This window comes from Rana temporaria, chromosome 4 (genome assembly GCF_905171775.1).
Source record: "Rana temporaria chromosome 4, aRanTem1.1, whole genome shotgun sequence".
Classification (NCBI taxonomy): Eukaryota; Metazoa; Chordata; class Amphibia; order Anura; family Ranidae; genus Rana; species Rana temporaria.
In genome coordinates, this window is record NC_053492.1 from 124,213,653 (window position 1) to 124,229,505 (window position 15,853).

Genomic DNA, 15,853 nt, shown 5'->3' on the forward strand with positions numbered 1-15,853 from the left:
CATACCTCATCGACTTGGGCCTGAGTTTGAAGCAATTTACGGTTACTGCTTGGTGGAAGACCTCCTGAGCTTGACCTAATGAGAGAAGAACACAATTAACCAATATTAAATTCAGTTACCAGTACAAACTTGAGGCCAGGTTCACACCTATGCGAATTGGTAGCAGCTTAAACCGCATCCAATTCGCATAACATTATAAAATACATTGATTCCAATGAGGCTGGTTCACATATGTGCGATGCATTCGCACTGTGCATTGCCGAAAAAACTTGTGCGTTTTCTAGGCATTGCGGTGCGGCTCAGGTGCGAATTCAGGCCCATTATCTTCTATGGGCACGCATCTGATTCGCAGATGTGTTCATTTCTCTTCAGGATTTCTCTCATTCACCTCAATACACTTCCCCCCTCCCCCTCCCCTCTCCCAGGTCTCCAAATTCGCAGCTAAAATGGAGATGATCTGCTGAAAAGTTTTCTTATCTCTCTGCAGAGATAACGAAGCTGAAATTCGCACCGCACTAGTGTGAATCCAGCCTTAGACACATCTCAGCAGGACTTTCACACTTGTTTCTCTAAACGGCACAGGTGAAGTTATCTGTAATTTAAAAACATGCTCAAATACTGTTAGCTCATAACGATTACCTATTTTCAGTGTTAATACTCATATATTCCAGCAGCATTCAGCAATAAAATCACATTCAGCCTCCATACTCTAATGGCAGTTTTGTCACTCCTCTTATGCCTCGTACATATGACCGGTTTTCCCGTTGGAAAAACTGTGATGAGAGCTTTTGGCTTTGGAATTCCGACCGTGTGTATGCTCCATCGCAGTTTTTCAGACGGGAAAACTGCCCAAAAAAAAGAGAGCAGGATCTCTTTTTTCCCCATCAGGAAAAAATCATAGCGGGAAAACCGTTCGTCTGTATGTTTTTCCGACAGGGGAAAAAAAAACGTGCATGCTCGGAATCAAGTATGAGACGGTAGTGCTCGTTCTGGCAAAACTAGCATTCGTAATGGAGATAGTACATTTGTCAACGAATCATCTCTCACCAAACTTTTACTAGCACTAAATCAGCAAAAGTAGCCCAGAGGGTGGCGCCGTTGGAACTGAAATACCCCTTTATAGTGCCATTGTACGTGTTGTACATCACCGCGCTTTGGACGGGCGGAATTTGATCTGACCTCCGAGTACACATCTTCTCCCCCCCACTCCAAAGTCCCCCTCCTAGATTCTACCATCTTAGCACAAATCCCCCCGAAAACAAAAATGTCCCCTCCTAGCAGAATTCTCCTCCCCCTTCACCATATCACCTCATCTAGCACAAACCCCTTAAAAAAACCCTCCTAGCACAAATCCTCTTCCCCTTCCAAACACAAGTCCCCCATAATCACCAATCCTAGCAATAATTACACACCGATGCCTTTAAATTTCCTCCTAGTGCAATTTACCTCCCCTTTCACCATATCACCTGATCTAGCAAAAATCTCCCCTCCTAGCATAAATCCTCTACCTCACAGGTGTCAAACACAAGGCCGGGGGCCGAAAACCGGCCCTCCAGGCCATTTCATGTGGCCCTCACACCTCTCCTGCCACTGCACTGATGTAAGGGAGAGAGGGGGACTCAACTTCTGATGGTGGGGTGTCTCTTGACATCTAATGTAATAGGAGGGGATGCACTGGACATCTATTGTTACAGATACCCTTTTGAGGCAATCATAATGCTGATGCGGCCCATGATGAAATTGAGTTTGACACCCTTGCTCTACCTCTATCCCCCCTCCCAACATAAATCCCCCTAAATCACCAATCCTAGCAATTCTTAACCCCTGCCGTCCCCAAATTGCCCCTCCCAATACAAATACCCACATGGTGTCTGCTTTAATCACTGCATAAATACACACTTTTAGGTCTCAGTTGCGTACTAAAACCCACTACCCAAGACCAACTATGGGATCATGGAAAAGGGAGGTAGAGCAATGCAAAAGAAAGAGATACTGTATTAGCCGGCGTATAAGACGACCTTTTGGATGCAAAAAAATGCCTCAAAAGTCGGGAGTCGTCTTATACGCCGGTAGCTGTCTCAGTCAGGCTGCCGGTATCCATTATTCAAAAGCCGCGCCTCCTCCTCAGACTGTTCCGTGATAGGCGGAACACTAATTTCCCCAGCAGAGCCTCTGTTCAATGTTCCGCCTATCACGGATGCCTTCTCATCCTCGGACGAGAGGACATCCATGATAGGCGGAACACTGAACAGAGGCTCTGCTGGGAAAATTAGTGTTCCGCCTATCACGGAACAGTCTGAGGAGGTGGCGCAGCTTTTGAATAACTAACGGATGCCCGCAGCCTGAAACCCAAAATCTGCAAACAAAATAAGGTAGGGAGATCGTCTTGGCCGGCACAGTGAGGTCGGCAATGGCACAGTGGAGGCATGTAATGGCACAGTGGAGGCATGTGATGGCACAGTGGAGGCATGTGATGGCACAGTGGAGGCATGTGATGGCACAGTGGAGGCATGTAATGTAATGGCACAGTGGAGGCATGTAATGTAATGGCACAGTGGAGGCATGTAATGTAATGGCACAGTGGAGGCATGTAATGTAATGGCACAGTGAGATTTGAAAAAAGCTGAAAAAAGCCTGTTTCTGTCAGCGGTTGTTCCTGTCAGCGGTTGTTCTGGCTACCCCTCACCTTCCAAACAGACTAGTAGGAAGGGGGTCATCTTATACGGCGAGTATATCCCAAAACAGGGCTCAAGTCCTGCGGGAACGCGTGGGAACGGAGTTCCTGCACTTTTTCCACAGCAGGAATTCAATTCCCTTTGCAGGACTAGAGCAGCCGAGCCGCCCGAGCCAACCCTTCACTAAGCGGCGATGCCCAAGTCGAGTCACTGTCAGGGGCAGGCGAACCTTAGTAATCCTTTATGTTACTGGCCGCTTCCTGTATATGGATTGATCGGGTAGTGTGCGGGTATTCCGTCACTTCCTCGATGCCGCAATGTCTCCTGGGAGCTTTTGTCATTGTTCCCAGGAGACATTGCGGAGGACTGCCGAAAATAACTTTTCTTCCTAAATCTCGCAATAACTCGCGGCAGACCTCCGCAATGTCTCCTGGGAACAATGACAAAAGCTCCCAGGAGACATTGCGGCATCAAGGAAGTGACGGAATACCCGCACACTACCCGATGAATCCATATACAGGAAGCGGCCAGTAACATAAAGGATTACTAAGGTACAGTGGATCGAAAAAAAAACATGCGGTTTAGTAATTATGCATATGAGCGTATCATTTTTTTTTTTGGTGGGGGAGTGGATCTTGGGTGGGAGTTCCCACACTTTTTTCCCCAGGACTTGACTCCTGTCCCAAAACCAAAATTTTTCCATGAAAAATAGGGGGTCGTCTTATATGCTGGCAATACGGTAATTGTGGAAAATCCTTCTATATGCCAAGCCAAGATCCAACACTTAAATGCACAGATCAATTACATTTTAAATAAGAGAGCTGTTTTACCTGCCAAAAGGATTTGCATTTGTCAATCTAAGTCTGAGACGTACACAGCTCTGTCACACAGCATAGCCCTGTCTGGCAGGGCAGGAGACCTGAGTTATCTCTGCTACAGTTAAGTTACATTTTACAGGTCCCATCACCACCAGAGATGAACTAAGGGATGCTCAGCCTGTGACTGTACAGTGAAGGAGAAGCAGCACACTGGTGAACTTAGGGCCAGATCCTCAAAAGAGATACGACGGCGTATCTACTGATACGCCGTCGTATCCCTGTTTCTATCTTTGGAACTGATCCACAGAACCAGTTTCCAAGAGATAGACAGAAGATCCGGCATGTGTAAGGGACTTACACTGCCGGATCTTAGGATGCAGTACCGCATCCGCCGCTGGGGGCATTTCGCGTCGAAATGCCGCCTCGGGTATGCAAATTAGCACTTACGGAGATCCACAAAGCTTTTCAGCTTCGTTTTTTCTCCGTAAGTATTAAGTTGCATGTGTAAAATTAGGGCTGCTTTTACAAAGTGTAAACTGTTTACACCTTGTAAAAGCAGACCCTTCTGTCCAGCGACGCATTTTTTTTTTTGTTTTGAATTTTTTTTTTTCGCCGTATCTTTTTTTTTTCCCGACGCAACTTTATTGACACGTCGCGATCCACAAAGCTCGGCATAACGTAATTTCGCGCTATGCACGTCGGGAAAATTACGTCACGAGCATGCGCAGTACGGCCGGCGCGGGAGCGCGCCTAATTCAAATGGGAATCGCCCCCAGTTGAAGAGGAACGCCTTGCGCGGGCCGGATTTAAGTTACACCGCTCAAAATTTATAGGTAAGTGCTTTGTGGATCGGGCACTTAGTTAGAGATTTTGCGGCGGTGTAACTTAAATGGCAAAAGTTACGTTGCGCCGGGTTTTTGAGGATTAGGCCCTTAGTTCTTTGCTGTTGGATCTGCATAAACCATTAAAATAAATACTGCAAGAATCCCTGAGAAAAAATACCTACAGTCACCTTAGACACAGTTTATTTACTGCTGTATAAATAGATTCTGGAGGACGAATCAGAATTGCTGCTTTGTTCTGAGATAAAAGCTGATTAATCTAGACAAGGATGAAATTCACACCATTAACTAGCTGACATGAACACACTTCATCACACATTCTCTGGGAGGTGATGAGATAAACAAAGCATGCTTTATATCTTTTGTGTTAATTTAAATCCCATTCCGTATGCAAAAAGTTAACTGTATTAACCAATGACTAGGAACCAAACTGACATTTTAGACCCTGGTGTAGCTCCTCTGTTTTGTTTGAGGGGTCATCTTTAGTCTGAACACTAAGGGCCTCCCCGTTTAGGTAAGCAACATATAAAATAGGACAATGGTGAAGAATTGGTGGTTGTTGGTGGCAGAGGTAGAAAGCAGAGAGAGTGGGCAGGTGCTCCTGATTTAGGCCACCGTTCCCCTCAAGGGAATGCTGGAACTTTCCCTACCCCTACACCAAAGTGGGCAAAAACCATGGTTGCTGGGGGACTATTTGTTAAAGACTGTTGGAGAGTGGCCAGAGCCATGCTAGTTCACGTTCTCTCCCTTGCCAATTAAGGTGAGTGTCCTATACCTGGGGAACCTTGCATGTAACTTGGCCTAATGAGAGATGATGGTGCCCTAGTAAGCTGGTGTTAGTAGAGAAGGGCCTGTGTGGAAAAATCAGTCATGTGTATATTTTAGAAAAAACTCTTTATGCTCCGCTCTTTCTGTTCTTGGTTTTAACTTCTATGGAATGTTATGCATGAAGTTTTTTCTAAAATATACACGACTGATTTTTCCACACACCCCTGAAAAAGGAGATTGGATTCTCTGAAACATTGGGTGAACTAACGAAAAATTATCATTGTGATCAATATTGGATTGAAACTCATTTGATGTACTGTATACATTCCATTTATGCGCAATCGTATTTTATTCTTGATTTCTATGTCCAAATTTACAATAAATTATATATTCTTTGCAAAACTTTGTTTATATACTAGTGCCTTTAAAGTCTAGTCAGGGGAAATTCCTCTCTTCTCAGCTCTCAAATCTGCAGCAACTGCGTGATGCTATCATGTCAATATGGACCAAAATCTCTGAGGAATGTTTTCAACACCTTGTTGAATTAATAGCACAAAGAATTAAGGCAGTTCTGAAGGCAAAGGGGGGTCCAACCTGGTGCTATCAAGGTGTATTTAATACATTGGCCAGTAAGTGTGTGCATATATGTATATGTGTATATATATATATATATATATATATATATATATATATATATACATACATATACACACACACACACACACACGCTGCTCAAAAAATTAAAGCAACTCTTTTGAATTTAGAACTCCTGGGATACTGATCTGGTCAGTTAAGTAGCAGAGGGGGAGGGGTGTATACAGAGGGGGTTGTTAATCAGTTTCAGCTGCTTTGCTGTTAATTGAAATTAACAACAGGTGCACTAGATGGGCAACAATGAGACAACCTCCAAAACAGGAATGTTTTTTCAGGTGGAGGTGTCCGACTTTTTTCCCTACTCATCTTTTCTGATTGACATTTGGCTAGGGTCAGTGTCACTACTGGTAGCACGAGGCGATACTTGGACCCTATAAAGGTTGCACAGGCAGTCCAACTCCTCCAGGATGGCAAACCAATACGTGTCATTGCCAGAAGGTTTGCCACGTCTCCCAACACAGTCTCAAGAGCATGGAGGAGATTCCAGGAGACAGGAAGTTACTCTAGGAGAGCTGGACAGAGCCATAGAAGGTCCTTAACCCATCAGCAGGACTGGTATCTGCTCCTTTGTGCAAGGAGGAACAGGATGAGCAGAGCCCAACAAAATAACCTCCAGCAGGCCACTGGTGTGAATGTCTCTGACCAAACAATCAGAAACAGACTTCATGGGGGTGGCCTGAGGGCCCGACGTCCTCTAGTGTGCTCTGTGTTCACTGCCAGACACTGTGAAGCTCGATTGGCATTTTCCATTGAACACCAGAATTGGCAGGTCCGCCACTGGTGCCCCCCGAGTTTTTTTTACAGACGAGAGCAGGTTCACCCTGAGCATATGTGATAGACGTGAAAGGATCTGGAGAAGCCGCAGAGAACTTTATGCTGCCTGTAACATCGTTCAGCATGACCGGTTTGGTGGTGGGTTAGTGATGGTCTGGGGAGGCATATCCATGGAGGGATGCACAGACCTCTACAGGCTACACAATGACACCCTGACTGCCATTAGGTATCGGGATGAAATCCTTGAACCCATTGTCAGACTCTACGCTGGTGCAGTGGGTCCTGGGTTCCTCCTGGTGCACGACAATGCCCGGCCTCATGTGGTAAGAGCATGCAGCCAGTTCCTGGAGGATGAAGAAATTGATACCATTGAATGGCCCCCACGCTCACCTGACCTAAATCCAAAAGAACACCTCTGGGACATTATGTTTCGGTCCATCCGGTGCCGCCAGGTTGCCCCTCAGTCTGTTTAGGAGCTCAGTGATGCTCTGGTCCAGATCTGGGAGGAAATACCCCAGGACACCATCTGTCGTCTCATTAGGAGCATGCCCCGATGTTGTCAGGCATGCATACAAGCACTTGGGGGCCATACAAACTACTGAAGACCATTTTCTGTTGTTGCAATGAAATTTCAGAAAAATGGACTAGCTTGCTGAATAATTTTTTCACTTTGATTTTCGGGGAGTCTTTGAATTCACCCCTCTGTAGGTGGATAATTTTCATTTCCATCAAATGATGTGCCATACAGTAGGTGAACCCGATTTTGTGTCAATCTCGCTCTCTTTCTCGGCGAGATTGAGCACCTACGAGCCCCATCGCGGGAGCCAGCGCCGAGCTGGCTTGCCGCGATGGAGACAGAGCCGTCATAGAAGCGACGGGAGATCCGACTTGGATTCCCGCCAATTCTACACGTGTGCGGCGTTTGTTATGAATCCTGAGGGGGAAGTCCCCGCCGGATTTTAAATAAAAATCCGGCATGGGTCCCCCCTCAGGAGCATACCGGGCCCTTAGGTCTGTTATGGGTTGTAAGGAGAGCCCCCCCCTACGCCGAAAAAAACGGCGTAGGGGGTCCCCCTACAATCCATACCAGACCCGTATCCAAAGCACGCTACCCGGCCAGCCAGGAAGGGAGTGGGGACGAGCGAGGGGGGGGTTGGGTGCTCTGGGGCAGGGGGGCGCACTGCGGCCCCCCCCACCCCAGAGCACCCTGTCCCCATGTTGATGAGGACAGGGCCCCTTCCCGACAACCCTGGCCGTTGGTTGTCGGGGTATGCGGGCGGGAGGCTTATCGGAATCTGGGAGCCCCCTTTAATAAGGGGGCCCCCAGATACCGGCCCCCCACCCTAAGTGAATGAGTATGGGGTACATCGTACCCCTACCCATTCACCTGCAAGAAAAGTGGTAAAAACACAAATAAACCACACAGTGTATTAAAATATTTTATTTTTCTGCTCCGGAGGCCGCCCCCTGTCTTCTTTATTAGCTCTTTTACCAGGGGGGGCTTCTTCTTTGACGTCTTCGGGTGGGTGGGGGCCGCCGTCTGGTTCTCTTCCACCGCCGGGGGGGGGTGGCTTTTAAAAAAGCCCCCACCCCCCCGGCGGGTTTCCTCCGGCGTCTTCGGCGGGGCTCTTCTTCTTCCGCTATCCCGACGGGTCTTCTCCGCTATCCGGAGGGTCTCCTTCTATATTCGCCGCTCTCCGCTGTTGACTCGTCGCACCCGGGTTCTTCGTCTCGCAGTCCGGTCCCTTCTTCCGTGCTGTACGTCTTCTCCTTCCGTGCTGTGATGAGTTCTTCTTCCGTGCTGTGACGTCATGTTCTTCACGTCTCTTCTTCTCCCGATGTTGACACGCCGGTCCTTCTCGCTGAAATGACGGATGCGCGCCTTGCATCGGACCTATATAGGCCTCACAGTCCCATCATGCTCTGTACCTACCCATGTGATACCTACCCACGTGGGTAGGTATCACATGGGTAGGTACAGAGCATGATGGGACTGTGAGGCCTATATAGGTCCGATGCACCCGCGCACCCGTCATTGCAGAGAGGAAAGGCGACGTGTCAACATCGGGAGAAGGAGAGACGTGAAGAACATGACGTCACAGCGCGGAAGAAGAACTCATCACAGCACGGAAGGAGAAGAAGACGTACAGCACGGAAGAAGACACCGGACAGCGAGACGAAGAACCGGGGTGCGCCGAGTCAACAACGGAGAGCGGCGAAGACAGAAGGAGAACCCCGGAGAGTTGAGAAGACCCCCCGGATAGCGGAGAAGACCCGTCGGGATAGCGGAAGAAGAAGAGCCCCGCCGAAGACGCCGGAGGAAACCCGCCGGGGGGGTGGGGGCTTTTTTACCCATAACAGACCTAAGGGCCCGGTATGCTCCTGAGGGGGGACCCATGCCGGATTTTTATTTAAAATCCGGCGGGGACTTCCCCCTCAGGATTCATAACAAACGCCGCACACGTGTAGAATTGGCGGGAATCCAAGTCGGATCTCCCGTCGCTTCTATGACGCGCTTGCTGGGATGTGCTGTCACTATTCCAGTGAGTGCGAGGTGTCGGCGAGATCTCGGCACCATGTCGCCGAGTATCAGCGCGACGCTGTCGTGCTAAAAGCACAATATCACAAACACCTACTGTACTTTCATTCCTAACACATTACCCAGTCCATATCAGTATAGATAGATATTCAGCATTAGATTTTTGCCCGTTGAGATCTGATATGTTTTCAAAGTGCTCCTTTAATTTTTTTGAGCAAAATATATATATATATATATATATATATATATATATACACACACACTGTATATACACATATATACACACACGCACAAACACACCAGGTTAATTAATCTTTTACACGGTCTTGTATTGTATGTTGTCGGTATTACATATGGAAGAACATGTGAAATCTACTGTAAGATAACTCACTTAATTTTCTCTGCCTTCCTCCAAACACATTTTACTGTAGGTGTAATCAGCACGCTGAAAATAGCTCTTGTTAACTCTAACTGTGATGTCAGCCTCTGTAGGGGGGTTTGTGTGAAAATCCCAATTAACAGATACCCATGTGACCAGAAAGAATATTTAGTAAGACACAGCAAAATATTTGATATACAGTTCATCCCAAAGTGAACAAGTAATTATTTGTAAGTTTGTACATTAGGGCAAAAAAAATTCTGTTTTTTTTTTTCAATTACCCTTGCACATTTTTGGGTATTCTTTACAAAGTGAAGCTTTACCACATTTGCATTTACCAAGGAAAAGTAGTGCAACTGGATTTGCAAAGTGCACAGTCTATTTGACGAGTAAAACCACCCTAGTGTGTTTTTTTTTTCTTTTCTTACTTCTCAGCTATAGTAGAATCTGGATTGCTATTCATCTGTAAAGGAACCTAAGGCCCAAGATGTTGCCTTTTCCTCTGTACCAATCTCCAATGGCCTACCATTTTTGGCAAGATGCAGTTTTAACATTTAAGTATACCTTTTTAAAAACAACTCTGAATGCCCATTTATACCTCCTCCTCAGTCTTTAGGTAAACACAATAAAAAAAATAAATCCACCTTAAAATGTTCCACTTCCTTGGTCATTGTTTTTGTGCAATGCACTCCAGATGTCTCTTGCACTGCACCAATGCTCTGGAGCTCTCTTCCACAATACACCAAATACCCTACAAGCCTCCAAGTGAGTGAAACGTATTTACCAAACTCACAATTGTTTTCACATCACCTAAACTACATGAACATCTCCCACCACATTTACTGCCACCAGGTCCTCTTACATTTTTGTATACATCTTTTGGGTTCCATTCATGTCACATTCCAACTGTTACCTGTTTGAATAATAAGGGTCTTTTGGGAACTCCCCGGGACAGGGAAATATGTAAATGGTTTCATGTACATTTCAAACCAATATGTAACATGCTGTACTTTATAAATAATAAATATAAAGAAAAATGATAAATACCAATGCATCACATCATTTTATAGAACTCTGCTGAAAGTGTAAGCTCTGTATATGTGGTATTGGAAACATCTGCAGTGATGTGGATTCTCCAGTGTATGTGCAGGAATATATATATATATATATATATATATATATATATATATATATATAGTGACAGATTAACCCTTGGGTACATACAATGTTTACAGAGTATTTGAACACTGCATATGGATAAACAGAACAATGACAGTTAATGAATTTATAGACGAAGAAAACAATTACAGGACACTACTACTGAACATATGAAGTCTAGATGCTGTAACTAGTGAATCAGTATATAGCAGTGAGGAGAGAACAGTAATATGAGTGTCAGCACTGAGTACATGAATATAGGCAACAAAGATGGATTATTAGCACTGTATGTATGAGAAATAGGTCAGCATTTAAACGAGGAGCAATGTGCGGTAAGAAGAGAGTTCAGCATAGAAAGTATGACACACAGTGCAATGTAAAAGAGGAGCATTGTGCAGAGTTCAGCACAAAGTGAGGAGCACTGTGCAATATGGAGAGGGTTGAGCATTAGAAGTGTGGGACACCATGCAGTGTAGAGAATGTTCAGCACTAGAAGTGTGGGGCACCATGTAGTTTATATAGGATTCGGCAATAGAAGTCTGGGGCACCATGCAGTTTAGAGAGGGTTCAGCACTAGAAGTGTGGGGCACCATTCAGCGTAGAGGGGATTCAGCACTAGAAATGTGGGGCACCATGCAGTTTAGAGAAGATTCAGCACTAGAAGTGTGGGGAACCATGCAGTGTAGAGAGGGCTCAGCACTAGAAAAAGTGGGGCACCATGCAGTTTAGAGAAGATTTAGCACGAGAAGTGTGGGGCACTGTGCAGTGTAGAGAGGGTTCAGCACTAGAAGTGTGGGGCACCATGCAGTTTAGAGAAGATTCAGCACTAGAAGTGTAGGGCACCGTGCAGTGTAGAGAGGGTTCAGCACTAGAAGTGTGGGGTACCATGCAGTGTAGAGAGGGTTCAGCACTAGAAGTGTGGGGCACCATGCAGTGTAGAGAGGGTTCAGCACTAGACGTGTGGGGCACCGTGCAGTGTAGAGGGGGTTCAGCACTAGAAGTGTGGGGCACCGTGCAGTTTAGAGAGGGTTCAGCACTAGAAGTGTGGGGCACCATGCAGTGTAGAGAGGGTTCAGCACTAGAAGTGTGGGGCACCATGCAGTGTAGAGAGGGTTCAGCACTAGACGTGTGGGGCACCATGCAGTGTAGAGAGGGTTCAGCACTAGAAGTGTGGGGCACCATGCAGTTTAGAGAAGATTCAGCACGAGAAGTGTGGGGCACTGTGCAGTTTAGAGAGGGTTCAGCACTAGAAGTGTGGGGCACCATGCAGTTTAGAGAAGATTCAGCACTAGAAGTGTGGGGCACCATGCAGTGTAGAGAGGGCTCAGCACTAGAAAAAGTGGGGCACCATGCAGTTTAGAGAAGATTCAGCACGAGAAGTGTGGGGCACCATGCAGTTTAGAGAAGATTCAGCACGAGAAGTGTGGGGCACCATGCAGTGTAGAGAGGTTCAGCACTAGAAGTGTGGGGCACCATGCAGTTTAGAGAAGATTCAGCACTAGAAGTGTGGGGCACCATGCAGTTTAGAGAAGATTCAGCACTAGAAGTGTAGGGCACCGTGCAGTGTAGAGAGGGTTCAGCACTAGAAGTGTGGGGCACCATGCAGTTTAGAGAAGATTCAGCACTAGAAGTGTAGGGCACCGTGCAGTGTAGAGAGGGTTCAGCACTAGAAGTGTGGGGCACAATGCAGTGTAGAGGGGGTTCAGCACTAGAAGTGTGGGGCACCATGCAGTTTAGAGAAGATTCAGCACTAGAAGTGTAGGGCACCGTGCAGTGTAGAGAGGGTTCAGCACTAGAAGTGTGGGGCACCATGCAGTTTAGAGAAGATTCAGCACTAGAAGTGTAGGGCACCGTGCAGTGTAGAGAGGGTTCAGCACTAGAAGTGTGGGGCACCATGCAGTTTAGAGAAGATTCAGCACTAGAAGTGTAGGGCACCGTGCAGTGTAGAGAGGGTTCAGCACTAGAAGTGTGGGGCACAATGCAGTGTAGAGAGGGTTCAGCACTAGAAGTGTGGGGCACCATACAGTGTAGAGAGAGTTCAGCACTGAGAGTGTGGGGCACCATGCAGTGTAGAGAGGGTTCAGCACAGAGTGTGGGGCACCATGCAGTGTAGAGAGGGTTCAGCACTGAGAGTGTGGACAGCTCCTAGAGTTCTACTTACATGGTAGGGAGTCTAGGCAGATCTTGGCTCTTCTCTCCTGCAGAACACAGATAAGATCTGTGGATGGTGTCTGTAGCTCCAGCTCAGGGTGTGTTACAGATGGAGAAGAAGGCGGGAGGGTAGACAGATCTTCATTAACACATTTCTAGGTATAGACAGAACAGTAGGCTCATTAAGTGGCAGCTTAATTCACACAGTATCCGAGGACAAGCAGAATGTGAAGTTACACATTTTTTTTTAGGAGTGAAACATCACGTTTTAATGACATCCTGGATCTAGGATTGGTTTCCCCAATCCAATAGAGAGATGGAAAGGTTAGTAAAACAGAAAACACCACTTGGCTTACAAGAAGGCTGTTTACTATTAACCAATGATAAATGTCAGGCAAGGATGTGGCTATAGTCACAGATGTATGATTTATCCAGGCAATACGGCTAGTAAAAAAACGGTTGGGTGAATGCTTTGTACAGTCAGATCACAAATCCCCAACACATTGTGATAAAAAACGTGCGCACATGCTTTCAGTTATTTTAAAGCAAAACTATAGGTCAATATTAAAAAAAAAAAAAAAAAAAAAAATTCATACAGTTGTGTATCCATTGAAAATTCAGATTTAGACTTGGTATCAGCCTGTATCTTTTAAAGCAGAGCTGACACTGGGAGAGGGAGGGTAAGTAGTAAAGGCCAACCAGGATCTATTGCAGTACACATGAGTTGGCAAGGAACATTTGGATAGGAGGAAAGATCAGAGTGACTAATTTTGTTGTCCAGTCACAGACTGGGAGAAGGAGGGAACCAAGCTTGGTTTCTTAACTTCAGCAAAGGAAAATGAGGTCACCCACTTGACTGTGCGGTTAAGAAAGAATGTGTATATTCCGCAGAGATTTTGGTCCATAGTGACATGATAGCATCACACAGTTGCTGCAGATTTGTCGGCTGCATATCCATGATGCCAATCTCCGATTCTACCACATCCCCAAGGTGCTCTACTGGATTGAGATCTGGTGATTGTGGAGGCCATTGGAGTACAGTGACCACATTGTCATGTTCAAGAAACCAGTGGTCGGAGGAGCTGCGGTGGCTCAACGCGATTGGCACTGCGCTGACAAGCCATTCACCTCTGCAGCTAGGGGTTCGGGTTCCCGGTCTCGGCTACATGTGAATTGAGTTTGGTGGTCTCAGCCCGGCTCCCGGTGGGTGTGCTATGCGAGGTAAGCCTGCGCTTAGTACGCCCGCCCCCCTCCCACAAAAACCACCACACTTACACGCACTCGAAATTGAGTAACATGCACGCGCTTTGACCATGCGGTCTCTAAAAAGAGAGGCGAAGGACTAACGGGGCTGGTTGAGTGGGGTAGATCCTCTCACTCCCTTGTAGGGAGTCCCTCTGCCCCGTTGGGCTTCAAAGCGGAGCAGGTAGGGCGGGCTGTGTGGGAGGACCCCCTCACACACCCGCCATTGCCACCCGGGGCATGGAGAAAGGTGGCAGATTGCCTCTGGGGGAGGCCTGCCTACTCCCAACTCCTGCAGTCCGGCTCCTCTCTCGAGTACACGCACAAAATACACTTAAAAAAAAAAAAAAAGAAGAAAAAAAAAAAAAAAAAAAAAAGAAAACCAGTGGTGAGATGATTTAGGCTTTGTGACATGATGCATTATCCTGCTGAAAGTAGTCATCAGAAGATGGGTACACTGTAGTCATAAAGGGATGGACATGGTCAGCACCAATATTCAAGTAGGCGTGGCATTTATACAATGCTTAATTGGTACTAAGGGGCCCAAAGTGTGCAAAGAAAATATCCCCCACACCATTACACCACCACTAGCAGCCTGAACTGTTGATGCAAGGCAGGGTGCATCCATGCTTTCATGTTGTTTACGCCAAATTCTGACCCTACCAGCTGAAATCGAGACTCAGAGCAGGCAATGTCTTTCCAATCTTCTATTGCCCAAATTTATAGCCTCATTTTCCTGTTCCTAGCTGACAGGAGTGGCACCCGGTGTGGTCTTCTGCTGCTGTAGCCCATCTGCTTCAAGGTTCGATGTGTTGTGCATTCAGAGATGGTATTCTGCATACCTTGGTTGTAACGAGTGGTTATTTCAGTTACTGTTGCCGTTCCCTCATTTTGACAGTCTGCTCATTCTTCTCTGACCATCAACAAGGCATTTTCCTCCACACAACTGCCGCTCACTGGGTATTTTCTCTTTTTTGGACCATTCTTTGTAAATCCTAGAGATGGTTGTGCATGAAAATCCCAGTAGATCAGCAGTTTTGAAATACTAAGACCAGCCTGTCTTGAACCATCAACCATGCCATGTTCAAAGTCACTTAAATCCCCTTTCTTCCCCATTCTGATGCTCAGTTGGAACTTCAGCAAGTCGTCTTCACCACATTAAAAATGCCTAAATGTATTGAGTTGCTGCCATGTAATTGGCTGATTAGCAACTTGTGCTATCAAGAAATTGAACAGGTGTATCTAATAAAGTGGCCAGTGAGAGTATATTTTAATTGTCTGTGCCATGTGTTCTTCAGCCTGTGATAGATAGGAATAGCTTTTCCTATTTTCCTCCTGCATGAGGTGTGCTAAGGGGTAGACGGAAACACAAAGCTTATGAGGGCATAGGATTTTGAACTGTTGTTAAATATATTTTTTTATATTATACTTTAAAACAACCTTATCCAAAGTTTACAGTGTAGCGCCCCCTTTACTTTCAGTAAAGGCGCTACGCTAGTTAGTGGGGAATGAGAGATATAATTTGCTCTCATTCTGAATTATGTCAAATTTGGCTGTCGCCAAATCTGGATTGTTTTGTGTGCTAGACTGCGTTCTAGGGATGCAGTACCATCCCTGGGCGGCAGGTGGTGCCAGAGAGGTCCAGGCGGAGCCGCTTTTCCTCAGCAGCCAATTAGAGGAGTTTTCCCTCGTGGGGCATGCTGGGGGAGAGTATTTCTGTGGCGGAGGCCGTTGTTCTTGGTTCACCTTTAGGGTGTGCGCACATCGCGGGCCCCACCACTATGGCCTACCTGGCCTGGGGTCGCGCGCAACGCGGAGTTCCTGACTCTGGGCCCTCCTGGCCTGGAGCAACT

General features: G+C 46.5%; 1 protein-coding gene across 1 annotated transcript in view; it reads right to left on the bottom strand.

Moving 5' to 3' along the window:
* Positions 1-12,985, bottom strand: part of LOC120936564 (vesicle-associated membrane protein 2-like) — a 28,716-nt gene extending 15,731 nt beyond the window's left edge. The window contains exons 1-2 of the mRNA XM_040349019.1: positions 12,769-12,985; positions 6-75 (exon numbers count right to left, since the gene is read on the bottom strand). Of these exons, the coding sequence (XP_040204953.1) occupies positions 6-75; positions 12,769-12,770 (72 nt within the window). The 5' untranslated portion in view covers positions 12,771-12,985. The remainder of the gene's footprint in view (positions 1-5; positions 76-12,768) is intronic.
* Between the last annotated feature and the right edge of the window lie 2,868 nt (positions 12,986-15,853).